At 40.9% G+C, this 26,927-nt stretch overlaps 1 protein-coding gene across 6 annotated transcripts in view; it reads left to right on the top strand.

Moving 5' to 3' along the window:
* Nucleotides 1–2,519: 2,519 nt before the first annotated feature.
* dmxl2 (Dmx-like 2) overlaps nt 2,520–26,927 on the top strand; it is a 47,928-nt gene continuing 23,520 nt past the window's right edge. For 4 of the 6 annotated variants that reach the window (XM_086291538.1, XM_086291548.1, XM_086291529.1 and 1 more), the window contains exons 1-17: nt 2,520–2,893; nt 12,837–12,962; nt 13,227–13,298; nt 13,420–13,498; nt 13,675–13,819; nt 20,491–20,557; nt 20,659–20,831; nt 21,203–21,383; nt 21,506–21,686; nt 21,804–22,022; nt 22,123–22,394; nt 23,142–23,405; nt 23,608–23,837; nt 23,935–24,137; nt 24,657–24,778; nt 26,555–26,644; nt 26,778–26,886. In XM_086291538.1, the coding sequence (XP_086147664.1) occupies nt 2,807–2,893; nt 12,837–12,962; nt 13,227–13,298; nt 13,420–13,498; nt 13,675–13,819; nt 20,491–20,557; nt 20,659–20,831; nt 21,203–21,383; nt 21,506–21,686; nt 21,804–22,022; nt 22,123–22,394; nt 23,142–23,405; nt 23,608–23,837; nt 23,935–24,137; nt 24,657–24,778; nt 26,555–26,644; nt 26,778–26,886 (2,620 nt within the window). In that variant the 5' untranslated portion in view covers nt 2,520–2,806. The remainder of the gene's footprint in view (nt 2,894–12,836; nt 12,963–13,226; nt 13,299–13,419; nt 13,499–13,674; nt 13,820–20,490; nt 20,558–20,658; nt 20,832–21,202; nt 21,384–21,505; nt 21,687–21,803; nt 22,023–22,122; nt 22,395–23,141; nt 23,406–23,607; nt 23,838–23,934; nt 24,138–24,656; nt 24,779–26,554; nt 26,645–26,777; nt 26,887–26,927) is intronic. The other 2 variants (XM_086291568.1, XM_086291557.1) reach the window with 1 other exon arrangement.

The raw sequence follows: 26,927 nt of genomic DNA, 5'->3' as shown, positions 1-26,927 counted from the left end.
GCAAACACGTGCATTAGTATAAACAGGTTAGACTGCTTTTTCAGTCACTCATCGAGACTTCATCCTGAAGGAATGCACTCAAGGTTTTAGTCACACTTCCTCTCTGCAATCTTAAAAAATTTCAAAAACAAACAAAAGAGAGCATTTTTGGTAAAGTCTCACAGGATTTAAAGCTCGTGGATGGCACTCTGGGTTATGTAACGGTAGTCATTGGTGAATTTGTTTCTAATTTACACAAGATTACGACAGCGTAAATTATAACCTGATGTTGAAGGTTAAACTGTAAATGTAACTCTTTTGATGGAGGACTTATGTTCTTTGTAGGACCTATTGCTAATCATCAGTCATTATGACCAGTCCATGAACGCAGAACAGCTGTAAAGTCTGACACTTGAAGTTTAAAAAATGGTAGTCACCAAATGCTAAATGGATAGACACATACGACACGATGAGTGTGCCCCGCCATTGTTGTTGACACTGTTTATGCGTATGTGTCACATTCTCTCTGGGCTTCTGCCTCACAATATTCTGTTCTGATGTCCTGTGTGTCATGGTGGCTGGCAGGCAGGCCGTGCTTGATGATGTCAGTGTGGCTTAAATAACTAGGCCAGTGCCATGATGGTAGGTTGCATATCATCCCCCACAGATCGTTCACATCATTTTTCTACAAACAATGAAGGAGAGTGTTACAGCCGATATGTAAAAGGGAGTTTAAGGGGGAAAGAGGATAAACAGCATTGTGCTGATGCGTTCTGTTAAATCTCATCAGTGAGATGAATTAGAGCAGATAAACAGATGTGGAACAGTTACACTGAAGCTCAGTCAGGTCTTGCTCACCTCCCTTTGTTCTCTGTTAAATGGTGCCTGAGTGAGTCGCAAAATCCAAAAAGTACAAACAAGAGGCAGGACAGTTGCATGTGATCTTTTTATTCATTAGAACATTTCTTCACTGATTTTATATTATGCTTCCACAGTGTTATTGGACCACCTTTATTTTTCAGCACAGCCTGAACTCTCTCAGGCGAGCCTTTGTGTCATTTCTTTAGTGTTCAGGAGTAGTTCTCCAGGCTTTTTGAAGGACATTCAAATCTCTTCTTTGGATGTTGGCTGCCTTTTGTTTTGTTCTCTGTCAAGATGATCCCACACTGCTTCATAATGTTGAGGTCTGCGCTCTGGGAAGGCAAATCCATAACCGATAGTGTTTCTCTGTGTGTGCATGATTTTAATGCACCAGCGGTGTGTTTGGGATCATTGATATGCTGAAAAAGGAAGGTGCTGCCAATCAGATGCCTACAGATGGCATTGAATGGCAGCGCAAATTTTATTCTGTTTTTTCTTCGTTCATATACATACTATCCGCTTTTCAGTTAATATCACCTTGTTGGTGCAAAATAATATCAAACTGTTGTATTTTTCATAGCTTTAACTAAAAAATTGGAAGCTTTTGCAACAGGCTGCTAGTAACAAATTGCTTAAATATACAATTTAAAATGGGTTCTTAACAAACACAAAAGTGGTTCATCCCGTGGGTTATGTGCTTCTTTTATGCTTGAATGATCCATTGGTCAGTGGCTTAACAAACAAACAAACATGCGTTTAACACCCCAGGTACAAAAACTGGACTGAAAATGCATGAAAAGGCAGTCTAAAGAAAAAAATTGAAAGGCCTTGAGAAAACGTGAAGAACTATTGCTCAAAACCACTTTGAAAATTGCAAGATGTGTGCTCATTGGAAGCAAAATATCATGAAATAAAGTGTGACTCAAGACTTTTGTACAACACTGGAAATTCTAATGTTAAAGAAATTGTTTGTGACATTGAGACCAAAAGACAAATACATTATTTTACAAAACTGAAGTGAAATTAAACAGGAAAAGTCTCCGTTTGGATCATCTCTAGATTTATTAGCTTTTCTCTAAAGAAAAAGCAGGAGTTTCACTGAAACATTGTGCCACATGCATCCTAAAAGAAACTAACTAACAAACTAACTAACCGTAACCAGTATGTCTGCAATCTTAGCCACCTTCTTTCAGCTGGCAGTGGCGAACCACAAAGGAGAAGAGCCACAGAGCTCTATGAATGTGTGTCTGATCAGTTATAAAATGCCCTCACTGTTGTATTTTAAATGTTTTCTGTCCGCAGTATACACATCATATTGTCTAAATTAAAACCCACCCTTTACCACTTTTGATTTAACCCGTTCAATTAGACCCCGGACCCTACATTTACAAGCAATAAATTGAAATCCACAAAGATGGAGTCCCTTAAATACAGAAGAGTGCTACTAGAACAGCTGAACAACATGACAGATAAAAGTACAGTTGATTACTGATATGAACTTTATGTCATTCTATAACATAGATAGGAGGGCTTAAGCACACACCTTTCTCAGTGAGAAATACGCCCAGTGATGCCTCGCACACATATCCAGCAGTAAAGATTTCCAGTCTAGGTTGAGCTATCTAGGGCTTTTCAGTCGTGCCTGGACAACGCTGTGAATGCGCATGTCAGGATCGCTGCAGAGATCCCGCTGCCTCGGCTCTCACGATTAATCGTCGGGATGGTGTTGACAGCGAGAGGCAGCAGGCGGCCGTTTTTACACGTTTAAATAAATGTCAGGACCTGATAAAATTTATTTATTCAAGTCCAAGTCAGGTTCTCCGCAACAACACCGTTTGTGGAGGACGACGTTAATGTTAATGATGGAATTCCCAGTCTCTGCTGCTAGATGGAGAAACCGAAAGGGTGGACTCGTTATAAATAATTAGAAAAAAGAGAGCCCGTCTGCTGCTAAAATAAAAGGAAAATGCATCTGCACCAGGTGCTGACGGGAGCTGTGAACCCAGGAGATTGCTGCTATTCGGTGGGAAGTGTGAACGACATTCAGTTCACGGTAAGATTTTATTTTGATATTGTTTGCTCAAAGATGACACCCATTGAAGCTAGCGACTAAGTTAGCTAGCTGGGTGGTTAGCTAACCAGCGTTATATTGGCTGTAAACGGGCTGGCTAGCGAGCTAAAGCACTGGCTAGCCGGGTAGTGTGCTAGCCAAACTGCCGCACCGAGTGATTCACAAACAGTGGGTTGAGACTACGCGGGGCATCCGTGTCACGAGCTCCTTTTTTAATTTACCGTGACAGTCAGTCACCGATAAGCAGGACCCCACGAGTACATGATCCGCTGCGGTGTTTGCATTAGCTATTTACGTGAAGGTTTTTGACATTATTCTCCCCAAGAAATTTTAAAACAGCCACTCAAATGACCTTTAGCTGCATCTCGTAACATTAGAATTACTGCAAGGGAATCCCTTTGCGCAGCCATAACATTTATTGGCAAATATTTGCAGTGGGATACGCGCCGGTGAAATTCGTTTGCAGTGCAGATTAGGGGCGACTTGTGTGTCAGGGTTTGACGACGTTGCGCACCTTCACAGAAGGAAAACGCTGTGTTTGGTGTGTTTGCAGAACTAGCTTAGCTTGCTCCCATTTGGCGTTAAATCCTCCTCATAGATCGTTAGCTCGCTGTCATCCTGGCATCAGCTGCGCCAGCCGTGACGTAGAGAGCCTTATATGGATACATGAGTTAGGCGGCTGAATGGCCGTGTTTTGTCACTGGGGAAGAGCATAATCAGAAGACATTTGCCATTGCTTTGACTTATAAATGAGTTACATTTTTCATGACCAAGTGTTTGATGTTCTTTAGAGGTTTACAGTTTTAGATGGGGCAGTCGGACATCAGTCACATAGACTTGATGGGTTTTTAGGCATCTTGATCAAACGCTATTATCTTGAGCTGAGTCTGCCTCTGTTGCGTGTTGTGTGTTAAAGATATGTTAAGATCTATCTCAAGTCGACCCCGAATACATAGACAAGTCAATATTTCGCTTTGTGCTACAGGACATGGCAAGAATCTGTAATGTCACAGTACACAGTCATCTTTCACCCCCAACAAATTGACAGGCTGAAGTAAACGTGCAGCAGAATCCAAAACTGTTGCTCTCTGTGTTGGTGTTGAATCGATAGCAGAAGAGGAATGATGACTTTACTGATAGCCTGATGAATGTACTTTATTTTGGCTTATTACAGCTGCCAGATCTGGGCTTGTTCCTGTTGCCTATTAATGAGGTGGTGTTTTGTCATTGCGTCTTTCAGTATCCTCAAATATGCGCTACAGCAAAGGACAAAGATGATTTTGAAGCTAAAGCATTGCATATCGCTTTGCCGAAAGGGCCCAGTTTCTGTGCCTGGTGTTTTCTTTCAGTGTCTGAGAGGGTATTTGAAGAGCACTGGGCTTCATGTCCAGCAAACACATTTACACTCCCACTGACCCTTAGGGCTCGGAGGCCAGATCCTGACAAAACGCACGAACACATACGTACATATCTAATCTAGAGCAGCCATGAGGGCACCAGCTTCAGCATGGCGTCTGCAGTGTTTCATTCTAAACTATCAGCATTGACATATTGACAGAAATCAGAAGAGATATTTTTAAATAGAGTTGGAAAGTGAAAAACAGAGATGTTGCCTTCTCTCTGTGCAGTGGCCTGATAGATGGTGGTTATGTGCTGAGAAACCAGAACAGTTTGATCTATAAGTCGGAATTAAAGGGAACAGTACATATTTAAAAATATAATATTGGCAGATTTTTAATAATCACGTGTTGTTTTTTCTGTCGTTAACTGTGGCTAACACACAGCTGTAAAGTTTGGTTAGAAAGATCATTTTCATGTCTATTAAAGTGATTCTTAAGCCTTAGTCGGTGTCTTAATATCTGTAAAAAGCCTAGTGGGTTTGATATGCAGATCTGCAGATGTGTGATCTGCTAAAAATAGAATACATCTGTAAACTAAGCACAAGGAGAGGAGGAGCACGTACTCCCTCCCAAAGCTCCATATTTCTGAAAATGTTCTTATAGTTACTGCAATAGAAGAAGGTGCTGCACATTGATCAAAGATGGATAGGATTGTCTAAGATTACATAAATCTTGGCCAAAAAATGTTTGTTAATTATGTATCTATGAAGAAAAAGTGTCACTAAAACAGGTCCCCTGTTGTTCTAAAAGCAACCTGCCTGGCTGGCTACATTGATTCAGTTGAATATGCTATGACTACCTGAGAGAATGAAGAATGATTGAATCTAGATGTTGTATTTGGCATTAAAACATTCATTGTTTTCTTGCAATCTTGCTGCAGAGAACAGTAAAGACCATGCCATGTGACTATAAGTGGAAGAGTCAAAGTACAGGTCTGTGCCATACAATTCGCAAGGGTTAACATCTTACAGACTGATAGACTTACCAGGTTACTGCAAGTCAGAATTGATCAATCCTTTAAAGAAAACAATGCACCAAAAGCTTTTTATGTTTACTGTAAGTCCTGCTAGCTTGCACAAATATGCCACAGATGGTAGCAGCTGGGGCTTTGGAACATGATCACGTGATTATGTAAAAGTGGCATTTGATGTAATGAAGGCAGAAGTGATCTCTCACTTTGTTCCTCATATCTACTTTCATTACCACAGAACACAATTACATTCACTCCTTTATTTTAAAAGACATTAACAAATACCTCTCTGTCATTATGCAAATAGCATTTAAAACGAGACTGGCAAAATGTCCCTCGTTTCTTTAGCTCTTATCAGTAATAACACATGTTATAGATACCTGCGCTGTCTTTCATGAGAATCACGATTTTTTGGCTTAGAATTGAGATCACGATTCTCTCACGATTTTCTTTTCCAGTATAAATATTTATTGCACTTATTAACTGCACATCAACTTCGTAACAGTTGAAAGTGAACATAAAAACAATAAATAAACATAAAAACAACTAATGTCTCACGTTTTGTTGTTGCCGCAAAATGTTGTACTGCTTGAAATTCCGTCTCCACCGTTGCTCGACACTGCGTGTATAGAGCAGGTAGTGCAACAATAGAAAAATAGTTGCGGGACAGCACTGTGTAGCGTTTGTCTAGGGTGTTGATCATTTTCCTAAATCCCTCGTTTTGCACAGTGTTGATGGGAGCCATATCTTTGGTCAGGTGATAAGTGATAGCCTCTGTAATTTCTTTGTGCCTGCGGGAGTTCGACGGGTATAGGGAAGCACTGTATAAGGGTCCCGTTATTGATGTTTGGGTGGTTGACCGGGACGGATTTTCTCCTGTCACTTTCTCGTCATCCCTATCGTGCTCTCCGTTATTTTTTTCCCTGCTAATTTTAGCATCACATGGCACAGCTTCTGTATCACGTGGTATAAGGCTCCGCCCTTGTCATTTGTTGAGCAGGAAGAGTGAGCGCTTGTTTTGATGCAGATTACGTCCCGGATCAAAATTCGGTACAATCGGCATCTTCGTCATTTTTTTTTCTTTTTTTTTTCTTTTTTAAATCGTTGTCATTTGGAAATGAGATCGCACATAAGTATGAATCGACATCGCGATTTTCTAACGATTAATCGTGCAGCCCTACTCTCAAGTAGATAGTGCTCAAAAATACATAGTTTGTATTAGAGCTGGGCGATAGAACGATAACGATATGTATCGCGGTATAACTTTTTCTCGATAGAAAAATTAAACTATCGCGATAGACCTCGCCGCTCTTGTCCTCTTTAAAAAAAAAAAACAAACAAACAAAAAAAAAAACAACCAATCCAAATTAAGTAGCGCAGAGCCGAACCAATCACAGCCGCAGCGTCACGTCACGTGACTTGTTACGTACAGCACAAGTGCCAAGCCGCACATGTGTATTTGTTTGGGAAGCAGCCAGCCACCGTACCGCCCGGGTAATGGAGGAAATGAGTGTGCCGATTAGAAAAATCAACCGAGCGTGACCGAAGAGAAAACAGATGATGGTTCCAACGCCAGAGAGATTGTCGAACGGAAGAGCCATAGAAGTTCCGTAGTGTGAAGTTATTTCGGCTATTTCAAGTCTGACAAAAAACAGAGTAGCGTGCACTGTAAATTGTGCCGAAAGCAAGTCTGGAAATACAATAAACTGGTGCATGCGCTACGTCCACACGTACCCGGGTATTTTTGAAAACGCAGATTTTTCTATGCGTTTGCACCTTTCGTCCACACGTAAACGGCGTTTTTCGTCACTGAAAACGAAGATTTTTAAAAACTCAGTTTTTGCATTTACGTGTGGACTAGAAAAACGGAGAAAACGCAGCGTCAAAGGTGTGCGCATTTTTTGACGTCACACTGTGCGCCACGTTATTGTTTCGGTGAAATGAATTTCTACAATACTGTTACTGTTAATTGTACTCTCTGCAGTGTTTAAATGCTTACATATACACACAGTTACTGTCCCTCCACACATACGACTCGGTTCTGCTTCTATGCCCCAGCTTTGTTTACTTTTTCCCACCGAGGCTTCTAGACTTCTGATTGGCCAACCTTTCTGCACGGTTAGGAATCTAGCGCCACCTGCTGCTTTGGCATGTTCATAGCAGCGTTTTCCTTCATTTCTGCCTTTATGTGTGGACGGGATTATTTTTTAAAACGGAAACGGAAAATCTCCGTTTTCAAAAATACCCGTGTACATGTGGACGTAGCCTCAGTCTCTGACTGGAAGCGCTAATTCGTCATTCGGCTTTTGTCAGACTAAAGTAACTGTTAAAACTGTTTGAAAAGCTCAGCTATACAACAAGGAGAGATTGAAAATTTCCTTTTAGTTCTCAGTTTATTTGATATTGACAAAAGTTAGTCAGTTTTGTCTGTTCTTCTGTAAAACAAACTAAGATTTATTTTTAGAATTAATATTTTGTTTCTAAGTGGAATTGACAATTTAGTCTGTTTCGTATGTTCTATTTTGAAACTTAAACGCTTTAGCGGCTGCCTTTTGTGTAGTTTGCAATATTTGCCTTTATTTATCTGAAAAAGTCTCATGTTCCTTAAATAAATATTTAAATAAAAACAAGCTGCTGATTATTTCACATTTTACTTGTGAGCAACGGCACATTTAAATCTTACAAATATAGTTATTTGGCTTATATCGTGATAGATATCGTTATCGCCTGAAATGAAAAAAAAAACATATCGTGATATGAAAAAATCTTATATCGCCCAGCTCTAGTTTGTATTTAACAGAAAACTGACAGTTTATTGTTTCTTTGCTTGATTGCAGCTCTTTCGTCAGTAGACAGACGATATTTATCCATTGGCGGCAACATTCTTCATATAAGCAGCTTATATGTCTGACAGGGAAGAAATGCAGCTCCATCAGGGTCACACTCGTTAAGTCGGTGGATTTAGAAGCTGTAGATACTTGAGTGTGATGATCCAAATATATTCAGACACAATCAGTGGCCGCCTAATTTAATCTTTTACTGAATCAAATTACTATCCTAAAAGTTAGCTGGGCATTACATTGATTAGACTTTTCAGCAAACGGTGGTGTTTGCAATAGACTGCCATTTAAATAAATGTACTGTTGACTAAGTCATAGTGTTTCACATCTCTTAGTTGATCTACTTTAATCTTAGAATCTGTCTCCCTGCCTCTCTAATATCCTTTCCCTTCTGCACACGAATAATGCCGTGCAGACAGATCAGAGGTAATGCTTGTCAGTAGGGCTGAACGATTATGGAAAATAATCTAATTGCGATTTTTTTGCCCCAATATTGCGATTGCGATGCGATATGCGATTATTTTTTAAGGTATTTGTCTTCTGTATTATTAAACAAAGACAAGCAATACATCATATAGTATGGCCAATACTATATTACATTAATTTTAAACTGTTCTTTCCTGGAAGACAGACCTCTGTTATGATGACATGAGGTGATGCATGAATTGATGACTGACATTTTTATTTAACTTCTTCAATCACAACAGTATATTTGAACATACACAATAGTTTATTTTTAGCTTACAAACATCTGAGCATAAAGTGCTGACAAGGAACCCTGGTGTAAACATTAAAATGAAAGTCAGTACAATGTGCAGATTGCAGAAATATACATAAAAAAAATCAGTGGCTTTACCACACTCAGTTTTTCGACATCTGTGAACTACTAGACAGTCATTAAATTAAAAAATAATATTAAATAAATAAAACTAATAAATAAAAAATACACACATCTTACTGATCTCTGCAGTCAGTAACATTACACATAAAGTGCAAACATAATAGCAATTGTATAAACACACACACAAACACGCCTTTAAAGTTTAAAGGCGTGAAATTGGACGGTCTAGCCTTCTGAATCAGAAGGCTAGTTCTGATTAGCGTCACCGCTGTCTCGGTGGAGTTTAATAAACTCGGCCGTCTGCTTCTTGCTATCTAAAATATAACCAGACACTGGTGTAAATTCTCGACTGTCTCATACTTCTGTTTAATAAGTTTTCTGTTTGACGTTTAGTCAGCTGTGTGAAAACCAAGGAGGAACCCACCCGGGGGATTAATAAAGTTTTATTTTATCTAATCTAATAACTTTAATCTCAGCCAAACCGATTTACTCACGAACAAACAAAACACTGAAAAAAGCCCAACAATAACATTTTTAGGTTGTCTAAGTGACTTATATATTACGTTTAACCCGAGCAGCGAAACTCCGCGGTGATCTGAAAATGATGTGCCGGGAGTTGTGCCGTTCTCGGCCGCATCAGTAACCCTCGAGCTCCCGGCTAGCTGTCGAGCTGGTGGGTAGCAGACGCCTCTGAAAACGTCGAAGCACTTTTGCAAATATGGGATATCTTGATAAACCGAGCAGATATTTGATGTTTACACAACTACTTTCTCGCCTGAAAATATGTTAAAAGTTTATTTTGTGACCCAGAAAGATTAGTATGAGTAATTTTAAAACTTAGTAGCGGCCGCCACTGCTGGAAACTGGAGTTTGGCTGGGCCGCGCTATGAATTCTGGGATATGGTAGTAATTTGGACAGCCTTCGGCGCGTCGCTGTGACGTAATCGGTCTACAAATGCGGCCTCAGGAGGATGCAGCCCATGAATTGTATAATATAATCGCAGTATAATCGCAGCCTTTGCGGTTAGAAAATTGCACTTGATCATGTCGCGATATTATCGCAAATGCGATATATCGTTCAGCCCTACTTGTCAGAGGCCAAAGATGCTATAGACAGGAGACGTGATTGTCTAGATGTGACCGTGGAATATCTCAGTCTTTAAAAACACCAAAATAAAAGACAAACCTGAGGTATAATTTGACCGAGAATCTCTTACCTGATGATGGTGACACTGTTGTATTTTTATGTTTTTTATCCATTTAAATCTTCTCTCTGTTTGTTACACGGTGCCAGTCTTTGTCATAGGGTAACGATACATGTATTTGTCCCAAACCAGTGTGGGACATTCAATTCAGAATGATTCCTTTGTTTGGTACACCATCTATTTGGCTCTATATACTCTAGAGCCAAGTTCCACCTGGATCATATTTGGCAGTGCATCAGTTGTCAGTTAGCAATAGCATGTGGATAAGCTTTGAAAGCTGAGCACACACTGCGATGATTATTAATCTTGTATGATGTGCTAACGCCATGTTTTAATAGTGTCTTTCCACACAGACTATCACACTACACAATCACAAAGCAGTACAAAGCACCATATATAACAAAAATATTATTTGCTTAGTACTCTATATTAAAATGCATCAAGTGTTGGCTTTTTTACCATGAATATCAGAATTAAATTTCTATTACTAAAAAATGCAGTCCTTTGTATGCCAACCCTCTATGTGGATTTGAGGATGATTTAAAAAAACAACAACGATGGGTCACCCTCTTTAACTTGGGTATATTTAAGCTCACTAGCTCCAGGTCCTGTTGTGTCTAAATGTGAATGTGAGGGTGCAAAGCAGTCCTAGACAGCGCGTGACGGTGACCGCTTTTAATTCCAGCTGTAATGTTCAGAGGGAAGTGTCGCAGTAAGAATGAAGTACACACTGCACCTCCCTTATTCCTTTCTACGTGTCACTCACATTTTAAATTATAGTATTTCAAGTATGGTCCTATGGCAGTTTTCACTATAACTTCATCCCCTGATCGTCACTCAGTGTTATATAACTAGCTATAGCGTGTTTTGTGTGACCTAGTGGTTCTCAGCGTCTCCTCCTGTTCTCCTGAATAATGAAAGACACAAGCCGTCATCCTGACTGTACTGCTGCTGTGAGACCAGTTTGCTGGTGTCCTAGGTGCCGCTGTCATTCTGCTCATGTATGCCAGCTGCTGGCAATCAGCATCATATCAATTTACCTTCCAGTCGATGTTCCAAATCTTTATATTGTAGGTATTACACCGGGTCTGCACAAGTGTATAAAAATCCTTGCTGGCAGACTGTTGCTCATGCACTGTCTAAAACACAAAATGTAAATATTTTGAACATTTAATTTAACTTTTTAAGCTCCTCTTTGGTTTTATTTATGAATGAGACTGAAAGTGTGACAGTTACAATGTAATATTACTTAGTTTTGTGGCTCGCCCTTGTTCATCTGCCAAGATGAGAGCGAAAGCAGAAGTTTTGTTTATGAACGTTTGTCTGTTCAGCAAAACTGAAAAGGAAACAAAAAATGCACACTGTATGGACTTTACACCATGGATATCCTCCCATGGTTAAGTATTGCAGGTGGAAAGGAACTTGTCTGGAATTGGTTTTATTTGATTTGTATGAGAAGTAACTAAAACTAGTCTTACAGCAGTTATTCGGCAGTGCGATAGCATGCATATAATGGTGAATGTGATCAGTGAAATTTTTGTCTCATCAATGTTTATCAGTTTTCTTTAAATATTGTGTGAAATATGATCCACAAAATGTGTCTTAGACTATCTTAGATGCTGGGGATATGTGCCTCATATGCTTTTCTGTTTTAGAGCCTGATTGATTTATTGGCGGGATGATATTAGCTACTTTCAGTTCAATCAGTATTGGCATTTATAGCTGCTGACAAATGAAAATTAAATGAGAGATGGGAGAAACACCCTTCGAATATGTGGAGATTTGTCCACCAGAGGGCACTCTGCAACCTTCCTGTTTGCAACAGCGCTGAATGCAACAAAAACAACAAGCAGCTGTTCTAAGCGCAGTCAGGCAGAGCATAAACTAGTAAATAACTAGCCAACAAATGTCGGGAATATGTTTCATGTATCTAAAAAGGAAAACAAAATGTTGACCAGTACCAAAATATTAGCTTTTTAAATCCCCAAACATTGGTCTTAAAAATCCTGCATTGGCAAGGCTCAGGTCGTTCAGATGCAGTGTCACATGTGCTGTTAAAGGCTCAGTTTTTCATTCAGTGCCACATGAGAATGATGTTCACAAATGCTGTTTTCAATAAATCATGTGAAATCATGCTATAGTGCTATAAAATCACCACATATGTGCATTAAATGATATTATGATTGCAGTGGCTGATCAGTCCTGTGTATGCACTTTATTTTCAGGAAAATAAATTTTTTTCAGTGTGATAAATGGTAAAACCAAAAATGACCAATATCGGCGTGTAATAGAAACAGATCAGGAGGTTGTTTCAGCGACTGCAGAGTCACGCTGTTGTTATTCTTTCTCCCCACCATTCAGCTACGAATGTAATTTCCTGTAGACGCCTCTTTCCAATTGTTGAGCTGTTCTTTCATGCCTCATGTGATTGACACAGCTTTTGCAGATATTGTATATGCTTGGCTATATATTGTCCATGTAGTTAAAATCAAGTCATATAAATATTTGAAGTAGTAAAAATAGCATAGTGAAAAGATTTGCATATAGAATGATCTCCAGCTTCCAGACACATTTTGCAATTATTGTAATTTTAATTCTCAGTGTCTTGATTACATTTGTTGAATGACTTAAAATGTGATTTTGTTTTTCCTATACTCTGGTATTTTCAGGCCTATGGCTCAGGATGCGACGTAGTGATCTTGGCTAGTGACTTTGAGTGTGTTCAGATTATCCCGGGAGCTCAAAATGGAAACATACAGGTGGGCTGTGTGGAGTGCTCCCACCAGCTTGGCAGGGTAAGTGTTAAATGCTCACAGAGACACACTCCCACACACAGCTTTAGTTTTTTTTGTCCTGTGGCTAAAAGATTTTATCAATTATGCTGAGCGGAAAGAGGTACATTTTTCCTCGTTTGCATTTGTCTTCAACTTCTCGTCTTCCTTTGCCATTTCGCTATCCTGCACCACACCACACCTTCCTTTTTCCTGTGGGAGTGACTGTGCAAAAGCACTGATGGGGTGAGTAATGTTGTGATGATGAACACAGCTCTTTATTTTTAGATTGCTGCATCCTACGGAAACACAGTCTGCATCTTTGAACCTCTTTCTATCAACCCAAATAAACGCCACAAGGTGAGTACCAGCGCCAGCTTTTTAGGCAGATTTAAGGATTTAAATCAGTTTGTAGCAGATTTAATTACACCTTTGTTCCACTAACACTGCATGGTGTGTGTCGCTCTCCCACCACTAACAGCAGCTTAACTATCAGTGGCAAAAGACAGGACAGTTCTTCCTTGATGCCATCACCTACAACCTGGCCTGGGACCCACAAGGTACACAAATGCTTTCTATGATTACCAGATAAAGGCAGCTCCTTCTCCTACCACCCTTTGATTTGGCTGAAACAGCATGTGCATTATGTAAGAGTCACAGTTTGTATGTGGCTCTGCGTAGTGTAGTAGTCAACGTGGGACATGAGGTGTGTAACACAGTGCTTTTGTGTCCTCAGGGAACCGTATCCTAGCAGCAACCGAGCGACTCCAGCTGTGGGCACCTCCACTGACGGATGCCCTGATTGAGGAGGAGGATGGGCAGATGATTGACGACAAGCCCCACCCTGTCCTCAGTGACTGGAACTGTGTCTGGCAGTGCAAGTGCGTTTTGGCTTACATTCTATATACTGTTTTATTAAAAAACAAAACTCGCTGCGTCAGGGTGATGCGCCTTACAAAGCTACCGTTTTAGGATAAATACCTTGACATTTAACTAACCAGTAAATTAAGTGTTGAACAGACCAGATACTTTTTCCCCACCTCCTCTTATCTCTTTTTGTGGAATTGAAGATGTTTTCTTCAGCCAAGTTTGTCTAATTTTAAGTGGAATCTAGAAATTATTTAAAATCCGTTTTGAGAAAGTTGAGGTGGATTTTTAGACCTCTGCACTGAAAAGGTATTATATTTTTGGGTTCTGTGTCTGTCTACCTGCCCCATCCTTTTAAACATGATAACACTCAAATGCAGAAAGGGATTTTCTTCAAATTTGGCACCAATCTAAACAGGAAGGAACTGATTAGATTTTGTTTGTCAAAGGTCACAAAAAAACCCTTTCTGGTCGTAACTGAATTAAATCGTCATCGATGATAACATTAAACAGAAATAAAATTTAAAAAAAAAAAAAAAAAAAAAAAAAAAAAAAAAAATATATATATATATATATATATATATATATATATATATATATATATATATATATATATATATATATATATATATATATATATATATATATATATATAAATAAAAATAAAAAACACACAAATGTTCACAGACCATCATGTTCTTCAAAAACACTTTACAACACACAGTGTAATATGATGAGCATGCCCAGACATGGATGTCGGCTGCAACAAGGCAGTTATTCTAGTTTGTGTACCTTTGAGGCAACAGCTGAATATTTTGCATATATTATTTTTTCACTATTACTTTGGAAGTAAACGTTTTTTGGTCATTTTCTCTTATGCAGTGAAGAGTTAATCACTTCATTGTGCAGAATACATTCTGTAATCTTCCCTTTCCCTCATAAAACCTACAGTCAGTTACTGATTATCAAACACATCTGGCCTTACACGAAGACTAGTCTTCTGAGTCAGCAGGCAGTGCCGCTCTCACGCCTTAAGCTGTGTGAGTAGACACAGACATATGAAACCACATCTGTTACTGTCATATGATGACTAACAGAAAACTACGAAATGGTTGCGACCAACAGTACCTTGTGCACAAAGAAACAGACTGTTTCCATGGAGAAGTGGATGTTAAGGGTTTTGCTGACGCTTGACCACTAACCATGTGAGGTTAACTTTTTGCTGCGTTGAACGTGTGAAAATTATGGTGACAGTGTAGGAGCAGGTGAATAAAACCCCACTCACACAGGAATAGAGATCGATCCTTGACCATCTGGCAAACACCTGTGCAAAGGCAAGGCAAGTTTATTTGTATAGCACAATTCAACAACAAGGTGATTCAAAGTGCTTTACAGAGACATTAGAAACAAGAACAAATAAAAAGCATGATTTAAAATTGAATAAAACAAGCAAATAAACTAACTAGTTAACAAACAAACAAACAAACAAACAACAGTATATAAAATCAAAACAGATAAAATCAGAACAGTAGATAAAATCAGTAGTTAAATGTAAGTTTTGAAATTTAAGCTTAAAGTGTGGATTTGGTGCTTTATTCAAATGCAGCTGAGAACAGGTGAGTCTTCAACCTGGATTTAAATAAACTGAGTGTTTCAGCTGATCTGAGGCTTTCTGGGAGTTTGTTCCAGATATAAGGAGCATAAAAGCTGAATGCAGCTTCTCCGTGTCTGGTTCTGACTCTGGGAACTGATAAAAGACCGGATCCAGATGACCTGAGGGATCTGGATGGTTCATACTGGGTCAGGAGGTCATTGATGTATTTTGGTCCTAAACCATTCAGAGCTTTATAGGCCAGCATCAGAACTTTAAAGTCTATCCTCTGACGGACAGGCAGCCAGTGTAAGGACCTCAGAGCTGGACTGATGTGGTCCACTTTTTTGGTCTTAGTGAGGACTCGAGCAGCAGAGTTCTGAATGAGCTGTAGTTGTCTGACTGATTTTTTAGGTAGACCTGTAAAGATGCTGTTACAGTAATCAAGCCTACTAAAGATGAATGCATGGACTAGTTTTTCCAGGTCCTGTTGAGACATCAGATCTTTTATCCTTGATATATTCTTGAGGTGATAGTAAGCTGACTTTGTTATTGTCTTAATGTGTTTTTCTAAGTTTAGGTCTGCATCCATCACTACACCCAAATTTCTCGCCTGGTTTGTGGTTTTTAGATGTATAGATTGAAGTTCTCTGGTGACCTGTAATCGTTTTTCTTTGGCGCCAAAGACTATTACCTCAGTTTTGTTTTTGTTTAGCTGGAGAAAATTGTGGCACAACCAGTCATTGATTTCCTCAATGCATTTACCAAGAGCCTGTACAGGGCCTCGGTCTCCTGGTGACATTGTGATATATATTTGTGTGTCATCTGCATAGCTGTGATAGTTTATTTTGTTGTTGTTTATAATCTGTGCCAGTGGGAGCATGTAGATGTTAAACAGAAGGGGTCCCAAGATGGAACCTTGGGGAACTCCACATGTGATACTTGTCTGCTCAGATGTGAATTTACCTATTGATACAAAGTATTTCCTGTTTTCTACGTATGTTTTGAACCAGTTTAGTACAGTTCCTGAAAGACCTGTCCAGTTCTCCAGTCGTTTGAGTAATATGTTGTGGTCAACTGTATCAAATGCTGCACTGAGATCCAGTAAAACTAGGACTGACATTTTTCCACTGTCTGTATTCAGACATATGTCATTAAACACTTTGGTCAGAGCGGTTTCAGTGCTGTGGTTCTGTCTAAAACCTGACTGGAAGGCATCGTAGCAATTATTCTGTTTTAAGAAGTAACTGAGCTGTTGAGAAACTGCTTTTTCAATGATCTTACTTAAAAACGGGAGATTTGAGATCGGCCTGTAGTTGTTCATTTGTGTCTTGTCAAGATTGTCCTTTTTCAGTATAGGTTTGATTACAGCAGTTTTTAGTGATTCTGGAAACACACCTGATAATAAAGAAAAGTTGACGATCTGTAACAGGTCTGACTCTAAAGTCTTTGAGACCTTTTTGAAAAAACTTGTTGGCAGGACATCTAAACAGCAAGAGGAGGAGTTCAGTTGACCTAAGATGTCCTCCAGGTCTTTGCTGTTAATAGGTTGAAACTGTTTCATGGTGTTTAAACAGTTTTTTGGTGGACACGGTACATATCCTGGATCTGCTGTTGATGTACCAATTGCTTGTCTAATTTTTTGGATTTTTTCAGTGAAGAATTTGGCAAAGTCATTGCAGGCCATGGTCGAATGAAGTTCAGCTGCCACTGACACAGGAGGGTTTGTTAGCCTGTCAACTGTAGAAAATAAGACCCGAGCATTATGGCTGTTTTTAGTGATGATGTCAGAGAAGTAGGACCTCCTTGCATTCCTCAGTTGTAAATTATAATTGTGAAGTTTCTCTTTATAAATGTCATAATGAACCTGGAGGTTTGTTTTTCTCCATCTGCGCTCAGCTTTCCTACACTCTTTTTTCATTTTTCACCAGTGTGGAGTTTCTCCATGGAGACTTTTTCCTTCCAGAGATAACCTTCACCTTAATGGGAGCAATAGTGTCCATTACATTTAACATGTTAGCATTGAAGCTATTGACGAGCTCATTGACTGACCCTCTGGGCAGGTCAGGTGTTAATGGGAAGACCTGGTTAAAAATTGCACTACTGTGTTCAGTTATACACCGTTTTGTGATCACTGTTGTTGATATATTTGTGTGGGCTGAGATTTTACTTTCAAAGAAAACACAGTAATGATCAGACAGGCCCACATCAGACACAGTAACCTTTGAAATGCTCAGGCCTTTGGAGATCAGTAGGTCAAGAGTGTGTCCTCTATTATGTGTGGCCTCTGTTACATGCTGAGTCAGCCCAAAGTTGCCCAGAGTGTTACTCAGGTCTTTAGTCCCTTTGTCCTGAGGGTTGTCCACATGAATGTTAAAATCCCCAGCAATAATTACACAGTCAAAATCAACACAGATCACAGACAGCAGTTCACTGAGGTCATTAAAAAAGTCTGTGCAGTATTTGGGAGGCCTGTAAACATTAAGAAACACAACTTTGGATGGGGCCTTCAGCTGTAAAGCCACATATTCAAAAGACTGAAAACTTCCAGGAGATAGCTGCTTACATTGAAATGATTCATTAAATAAGACAGCAACCCCTCCTCCTCTCCTGCTCGCCCTGACCTCACTGATAAAACTGTAGTTAGGAGGGGTCGTCTCGATGAGAACAGCTCCACTGTTACTTTGGTCCAACCAAGTTTCAGTTAAAAACATAAAATCAAGGCTGTGCTCAGTGATTAAATCATTAATTAAAAATGTTTTCCCAGCTAGAGATCTAATGTTTAATAAAGCCAACTTAAGTGTTTTAGAGGTATTACTTGTCCCCTCGTGTTTGGGAGCAGTCTGTGGCACACAAGGTATGTTTACTATGTTTAAAGATCTTTTAGAGTGCAGCTCTCTGTGTTTTGACCAGGCCACATGTCTCCTGTCACCTAAAAGTACAGAAATTTTAAAACCTTCTAGTAAACAGGGTCCCAGCTTCTCCTGGGAAAAGTCATCACTGCCATAATCCTCACAGCCCGGACCCTTCACACATCACACATCAGACTGCGGAGACAGGGCATGAAGAGGAACTAAGGGGGGCGAGGCTGGGCAATGTGACTTCGATTGCTCTGTTGAGGGTGGGGCTCGATGGCGAACCTTTGGCCGCTCTGGTGGGGGGTTTATGGGGGACAAAAAGGGATTGGGACGGGGGGTAGATCTGAGCCCAGCATTGACCCGCTCCATCATCTCCTCAGTGAATTTCAGGTGTGGGGAGGAGGGAGAAAGGGAGGGGGAGGAGGGTGATGGCCTGTCAGGGGTTTGGGGGACTGGGGAAGGTCGTGGTCCCTTGTCCTGGTCGTTGGTGTTGTTGAGAGAGTTGGAGGCAAATAGGGACCCCTCTTCTTGCCTTAGATGTCTCTCCTTTCTGAGGCTCTTCCTCAGATGCCATGGATGTCTCTCCTTTCTGAGGCTCTTCCCGGGTGGGGGCAAATGGAGCTCCTCCTCAAGGTTTCTGCTGGGCTTTGTCTGTTCTTGGAGTACTGTTTGTTCCTCTTTATGAGATAACTCCTCGTTTATCTCAGCCTTGGCACCAAGCACGGATGGATGACGTATGGAATAAAACAAGTTGGAGGTGAACAGTTTCACCCCTGACTTGTTAAAATTAAATCCATTTGCTTTGAACAGATGCCTGCGTTCCCAAAAAATATTAAAGTTGTCGATAAAGTGCACTGAGTGGTCAGCACATGCTGATATAAGCCATTTATTCAGTGTAAACAACCTGCTGAATCTCTCGTCTCCTCCTCTGACCGGCGGTACAGGTCCACTGATGAATACAGCTGCATTCAGAGAGTTTACAGTATTTAATAATCCAGTAAAGTCCCGTTTCAGAACCTCCAACTGTTGTTTGGACACATCGTTTGACCCTGTATGCAGAACAATGTTTGTCACAGTTGGATATTCATCTGCAATTTGAAGAATTCTCTCCTTCAGGTTGTTGACCATATCGTTAGGAAAGCAGAGGACTTTAGTGTTCTTACCGCACATCCTTTGTACATCCTTTACGGCAGAGTCACCCACAATCAGAGTTTCAGGCCTAGCCTTTAGCTTTCCCTGTGGCCTTTCACTTTTCAACAGATTTTCAGACCTTATTTCGCTGCTTTTAGATGGATGGTTGTCCGATATAGATCCAGGGTCCTTTGATAGTGGAGCAAATCTGTTCTGCAGTTTCACATTCAGTTGTTTTGGAGGTTTGTTGTTAACCTTCCTATTCACGGTTGTCCAGTCCTGTTTCCTCCCGTATACAGGGGTAGAAGAGCTTCTCTGTCTCGTAGGAAGTGAAGGCCAGTCGGTTTCAGAGATTTCAGCTCGCTGTGCCCTGCCTGTGATACGTCCTCCCCCTTCCAGGAGACATGATTTATGTCTTTGTTTTGCACCAAGACAGTCTAAGGGGGGATTATCACTTGAGGATTTATAATAATGGGGGGGAAATGAGTATTTCCCAGAAGGTTGGAAGTGGTTGCTGGGGAAAATAATGGCTGAAGCTCTCAGTTACAGTTGCAGTCCTATAGACCAGCGGTCCCCCAACCCCCGGGCCTCGGACCGGTACCGGTCTGTGAGTCGTTTGGTACCGGGCCGCGAGAGTTGAGGCTCAGGTTTTCAGGGTTTTTATCGGTTTTCAGCGTTATTTTGTTATCGTTTTCATCGTTAACTCTGTTTTCCTGGGTCTTTTCACGTGTGTTATGAATAAATATTTTTTTCGGTACTGGTATTAGTTTTATTTTGTTGTATTTATCCACAACACCTTAAAGGCAAGTCCGTGAAAATATTTTCGGGCATAAACTGGCCCGTGGCGCAAAAAAGGTTGGGGACCGCTGCTATAGACTGCTCAGTGACGTTTTGCTATAGCACTTTCTTTGTGACGGATTTCACTCAACGAGAGCTTTCAATCTGATGGAGCTTCTATTTCCTGCCAGTTGAGAATCTTATTGCCTAACAACCATTGATTGCATTATGTCCAACGTGGTGAACAGCTCTTGAGGAATGTGTTTGGCATCACATGAGAAACCTTAATAGCTGATATTGTTTTTGTTTCTTTTTCCTTTTCTTTTAGGACCGCTGCGTCTGTCCACGCAGCCAAGTGGTCTCCTGATGGAGAGTATTTTGCCACAATTGGAAAGGTTAAAGATTCATGTTAACATTTTTTTTATAAATGGCAAATTGTTGAAACATTTTTTTGTACCTCAGTTTGCCTATATAATGATTTTCTGCACATGTACAGGATGACTGTTTACTCAAGGTTTGGTATCCCACTACTGGCTGGAGATCCGCAGTGGTGGTCCAGGACCCGTCTGATAAAAAGCCTCTTCCTGTTCACTTCTCCTTTGTTTACTTGGCTCATCCTCGCTCGGTCACTGGTGTGTCCTGGAGGAAGACCAGCAAGTACATGCCCAAGTAAGAAAGCACACATGATCACACACATAATATGCTGTAAACGTGTTTATTTGTCCACTTTTGTTGTGCGTGCTTGTTGTCTTTTAAAGCCAGACATAATGTTTTGGCTATAAAATGAGGTTTTGCCTCCTTTGAGTGATGCGTTACTAGGCCAGAACGATATTCAGCGCACTTGGTTAAAAACGTGGTTCAATAACTGGGCATCCAGCAATAATTTTATTTTAGTCATGGGGTATGCATACTTAACTCTTGTTCTAAGAAATTGTTGTTGTGTCCCTAAAATGTGTTTTGACTGAACATTTTTAATAAAGGCAAAATGAATCAAAAAAAGAACTACTGAAGGACGATTACATTCTTGTGTTATTTTCTAGGGGTTCAGTGTGCAATGTGTTGCTGACATCTTGTGAGGATGGAGTGTGTAGATTATGGTCGGAGACCCTGTTACCTGAAGACAGTCTGCTTGGTGGACAGATCACTGAGAACACACAGTCCTTCAGCTCTAGCCTGCCAGGCCTGGCAGGCAATAAGGACAAGATCCAACATGCTTTGGAGGTACACTTAGTTCAATCTCAGCAGAAATAATTCATAAATGACCAAAAAATTGAATATTTCTCAGAAAGGAATAACACAGACCTGTTCTCTTGCCTTTATTCCTGTGCTCCCTCTCTAATTAGTCAATTCACCACCTAAAACATCTGCGCCGTGGCCGGCGACGGTCCTCTGCTTTAGTGGCACACAGTGAGCTGCTGCCCTCTCAGCTGGGCACACAGGATGCACACACTCACCGCCACATCACTCATCATGCCAATGCCCTGTGTCACTTCCATATCTCGGCCAGTATTAATCCCAACACAGGTAGTGTTTTTTGTTGGACTGGGTTTTAAAATGAATCAATGTGCACATTGAATGGAGCTGTAAACTTAATCTAAGCTTGTGTAATATTTGTGCTCCTGCCATGTTTCTGTCTGTCAGATATCCCATCAGTGCTAGCTGACTCTGCAGTGTTTAACCCAGACGATGGCACAGGTGGCGGAGGCTTTGTGGTTCACTGGCTCAATAATAAGGATCTTAGCTTCACTTCATCCATGGACCTTTTTATGCTGCAACTCCGTAAATTCTCTGAACAACAGCTGGACCAAACTACTGAGGACCCCTTGGATCCTGAAGGATCCCCTATGAAGTTTGACTTTGGTATGACCAGGCTAACAATATATAAGGCTGCTTAAAACCTACCATGTTAAAGGGCACGTGTAAGACTAAATAATTTTTTGTTTTTGTTTGTTTTTTCCAGACCTGGATGAGATGTCTGACAAAGCATCCTCAGAGCAAGGAGAAGAGGGTGAGTCAGGGGAGCAGGGAAGCACCAAGGCATCCTCCCCAGGATCCAGCTCTAGCATGCCTCTGCCTTCCATGCTGCTAGAGAGGAAGATGGAGACTCTGATCACAGAGTGGAACAAGAGCCCAGACATGCTGTTTACCATCCATCCATTGGATGGATCTTTCCTGGTTTGGCATGTAAAATACTTGGACGAATTCAACCAGGGCATCTTCAGACAGGTTCAGGTGTGTGCAAAAATTCAGAATATGAAAAACATTTTTCAAGCAAATCATAATCTCTTTTCCTAAATTGTAACTTTTCTGTTTTAAATTGAATTCAGTCGTTTACTTGCTCGTACACACCTTGCTCACAGCACAAACTGTGTGACTGTTTTTTCTCAAATATAAATTGACTCAGCATTCCTCCAGCTGTATTTGACATTCAGAATATATTTTTTTCATTTTCTCCAATAGAGAATTATGGAGAGTACTCTGCGCTTTATCAAGTTACCCACAGAATTAATGTTAATTAGCAAAAGCTGTTATAACTTACTGAAGGAAGTCTTTGTCATTTTAATAAAGTTAGAGCCCAAGTAATTTTTCACCTAATTTTCACTTTGATATGCAGCGAGAAGCTTGCACTGTAGCATCCGGCTGTCCTAGAAAGAGCAGCACTTCAGCACTCCTCTAAGGAGGACCAAACAGGATATTAAATTTAAAAGGACTGAATTTTGGGCTTCAGCTGCACAGATGTTTACATTTGTTCGAAAATATCCCTTTTGCATTGACTGCAAAAATACAGTAGAGTATGAAAAGACTTTAATGCTCTAATATTAAAACATATCTACACAATACAAGTTAAATACGTGTTTGAGTTGGTTTAGCACAGATGAGTAATCCAAAAGGAATATCATTAGGAAGCTGAATTATTATGTTGATTTAAGGGTTAAGACACTAAGAAAATATTCGCAACTGTTTTTTATTTTCCTCCAGGTGTCCTTCTCCTCCCGTATTCCGGTGGCGTTTCCCACAGGAGATGCCAACTCACTGAGTAAAAACATCCTCATGTATGCCTGCACTTTGACTGAGGGTGTAAGCGCTGGAGTAGGCAAGCAGGGAAGGATAGTCCAACATGTGTCCCACTCTGCTTCAGCCTCAGCTGGCCTTAGTTCTGCTGCTGTGACCTCCCCTCCCAACCCTCACATTAGTCCAGCTGTCATGATGGTCTCCAAGCATGTTGATGGATCTCTTAACCAGGTACGAGGTTGAGGTTAACCTCGCTCTTCTTTCTGAGGGCTTTGCTCACATGTTTTGATAAATTGCCACTTTAGCCCAAGATGTTTCCACAGGCTTGACGCAATTCTCAGACAATCTATCATTTTGCAGTTCACACTATAATTTGATGTTTTTTTGCATATTCTGTTTCCCTCACAAAAAGCTTTGATTCCTCTGTCTGCAGTGGGCTGTGACATTTGCAGAGCGTTCTGACTTCTCCAATGTACTGACAGTATCTCATAAGTTTCGGTACTGCGGCCATCGTTTCCATCTGAATGACCAAGCTTGTCACACAGTGCTGCCGCTGCTGCTGACCTCCTCTCACCACAATGCCCTGCTCACCCCTCCCTCAGCCCCTGGAAGTTTGGAAGGAGAGCAGCCTCCTACCTTTCCCCTACCAAAGGGTCTTCCCAGGTATAGCATGAAGTAGAGGTAGAGAACTGAAGCCGTCAATAATGGGTTTAGTTTGCTGGTGATAGGCTAGTAATTGTAACTGTTATCCATTATTAAGGAAGCAGCTTCGTAATGCAGCTACAAGGACCTTCCATGACCCCAACGCCATCTACAGTGAGCTGATTTTGTGGCGAGTGGACCACATTGGACCCCTGTCCTGCACTGGAGGCGTCTCAGAATTGGCCCGTATCAACTCTCTGCACACCTCTGCCTTCAGCAATGTTGCTTGGCTACCCACGCTAGTACCCAGCACTGTACTTGGTAAATATACCGTACATTTTTATATAAAGCTGATTTTTGAGTTGTTGTTGTTGTTATTATTATTATTATTATTATTATTATTAGTAGTAGTAGTAGTAGTAGTAGTAGCTTAATAACAAGAATTTTGATTAAGAGGGACATTTTCACTCTTGCTGAGACTCTTGCTGCACTTAGTTATTTTTTTTGTCCAGGTGGCAGGAGGATATTCTCTCGGAATTTCTCAGGAAATACTGAACAACTGTCACAGCTACTCAGTTCCAGCAGTAGCAAACGAATCAGCAGTATGTTCCAGCTTTGCGGTCAAAATGCAGTGTTCTTCTGTCTTATTGATACTGATGCCATAAGTCTTGAAAGGAAAAAAAAATATACCCTTTGTAATTCAAACCCATTCTCAATCTAGTTTGTCCCGATTATTGCTCTTTGAAGAAGTTTTCTTGGATGGCTCCATTTATGAGTGTCCTTCAGAGTTATGTGCATTGCCCAATATTAAGCCTGCAATCTTTGTGTTGTGTCTAACAGGAACTTACTGTAACAGTGCCAGTGCCTGCTTCGTGGCATCAGATGGTAAAAACCTGCGTCTCTATCAAGCTGTTGTGGATGCCAGGAAACTACTGGATGAGCTGTCAGATCCTGAAACATCTGTGAGTATATATGCACTGTTTTGTTATTGCTCACTGCAATGTGATAGTTTTCATTTAAGGTTTATGTGAATGTATCTGGGTTTTCAAAGGAGCTTGCAAAGAAAAGCGTCTGGACTTCTTTAAGTTGCTTGAAGACGTTTCACCTCTCATCCGAGAAGCTTCTTCAGTTCTAAGGTCAAATGGTGGAGAGTCCCAGATATAAACCTAGTGGGAGTGTCCCCCCACAGAGGGACAAAGGACCCCCTTATGATCCTCTAATCGCCTGAGCCAAGGTGTGAAAACGGCTGTGGGTCCCAATCAGCCAGAGTTTCGGGTGAGCTCATTGTGAAATCTGGCCCCACCTTATCATGCGAATTCCTGAGATCAGATGGCCCAGGATGTGAGTGGGCGTTAAGGCGTCTGGGAAGGGATCTCAAAACTGGATTATAGATGGCAGACAGTTGGTGTCGTAAACCACCACCTCTGTTCAAAGATGGTCGCTCACAGTGGACATAGGTGGCTTCTTTCACTCCTCTTTCAAACCATCTGTCCTCTCTGTCCAAAATGTGAACCAGTTTTTCTCCAAGCATAACATCCTTGGATGCATTTCAGACCCAGCAACACGCTCAGACAAAAACTGGTTCACCCGAAAGACAAAACGCCAAAACACAGACTTAACAATGTGGTGTATGCTGTACAGTGCAGTGAGGAATGCCCAGACCTCTACATTGGAGAGACCAAACAGCCACTTCACAAGCGCATGGCACAACACAGAAGAGCCACCTCCACAGGACAAGACTCAGCTGTCCATCTGCATCTAAAGGACAAAGGTCACTCTTTTGAGGATGCCAATGTTCACATTTTGGACAGAGAGGACAGATGGTTTGAAAGAGGAGTGAAAGAAGCCATTTATGTCCACTGTGAGTGACCGTCTTTGAACAGAGGCGGTGGTTTACGACACCAACCGTCTGCCATCTATAATCCAGTTTTGAGTTCCCTTCCCAGACGCCTTAACGCCCAGTCACATCCTGGGCCATCTGACCTCAGGAATTCGCATGATAAGGTGGGGCCAGATTTCACAATGAGCTCACCCAAAACCCTGGCTGATTGGGACCCACAGCCGTTTTCACACCTTGGCTCATCAGGGGGTCCTTTTGTCCCTCTGTGGGGGGATACTCCCACTAGGTTTATATCTGGGACTCTCCACCATTTGACCTTAGAACTGAAGAAGCTTCTCGGATGAGAGGTGAAACGTCTTCAAGTAACTTAAAGAAGTCCAGATGCTTTTCTTTGCAAGCTCCTTTGACTACGATGACCTGGATGACTGAGAACCTTCACAGACCTATCTGGGTTTTCATTACTCACACTGCGGAACTTTAGAATTTGTCATGAGGGACCAAGAACTGAGTTAAAATCAGGCTTATGTGTTGCTTTGTTGGCTTTGTTTGGCTTAAAGGTGTACACCAACCATAAAACAGCAGCTGTCAAATACGCACATTATTCACAGATGTTAACTTTTGCTATAGGCCAGCTTTTAAATAACCTAACAACTATTACATCAGTCACACAGATCCTGAATTTATAGGACATGTGGCCATGTTGTTTTTGAAGCAAAATATGTGTTTTCCTCATGCCCTTATAACAATTTCCAGACTTCATTCCTCTGTACAATATAAAAAATATTATGCAACACTTTCTACCACTCCAATGGTTTTAAATGAAATGCAGTATGATGAAATACAAAGTAGATTATGTGTTTTTTGTGTTTTTATTTTTTCCTTGTATATCTCTTCTTAGAAACTCGTGGGCGAAGTGTTCAATATCGTCAGCCAGCAGTCCACAGCCAGACCCGGCTGTATCATAGAGTTGGATGCTATTACAAACCAGGTTAGCAGCTGCTCTGTATTTTTTCTCACCCACTTCAGATCAATGACAGACCAAAAGTCTTGGCATGAACTACTGAAACCTCCTGATCAATAGATATAGTAAACTGTGTGATGCTATGTCCATGTGCCTCCAGTGTGGAGCCAGTACACAGCTGCTACATGTCTTCCAAGAGGACTTCATTCTAGGTTACAAGCCCCAGAAAGAACCAGAAGCAAACACACCAGCCTTTCCACCTGGGGGAGGTATAGCACTCTGTTAAACTCTGTGTCGGTCTGTTTATTCC

This window comes from Aulonocara sp. 'chitande type north' Nkhata Bay, linkage group LG1 (assembly GCF_057382095.1).
Source record: "Aulonocara sp. 'chitande type north' Nkhata Bay isolate Kocher_YH1m ecotype deep benthic linkage group LG1, A_spYH_male_GT1.1, whole genome shotgun sequence".
NCBI classification, from domain to species: domain Eukaryota; kingdom Metazoa; phylum Chordata; class Actinopteri; order Cichliformes; family Cichlidae; genus Aulonocara; species Aulonocara sp. 'chitande type north' Nkhata Bay.
Note: the sequence above shows the minus strand (reverse complement) of the source record. Positions and strands in the feature narration are given on the sequence as shown.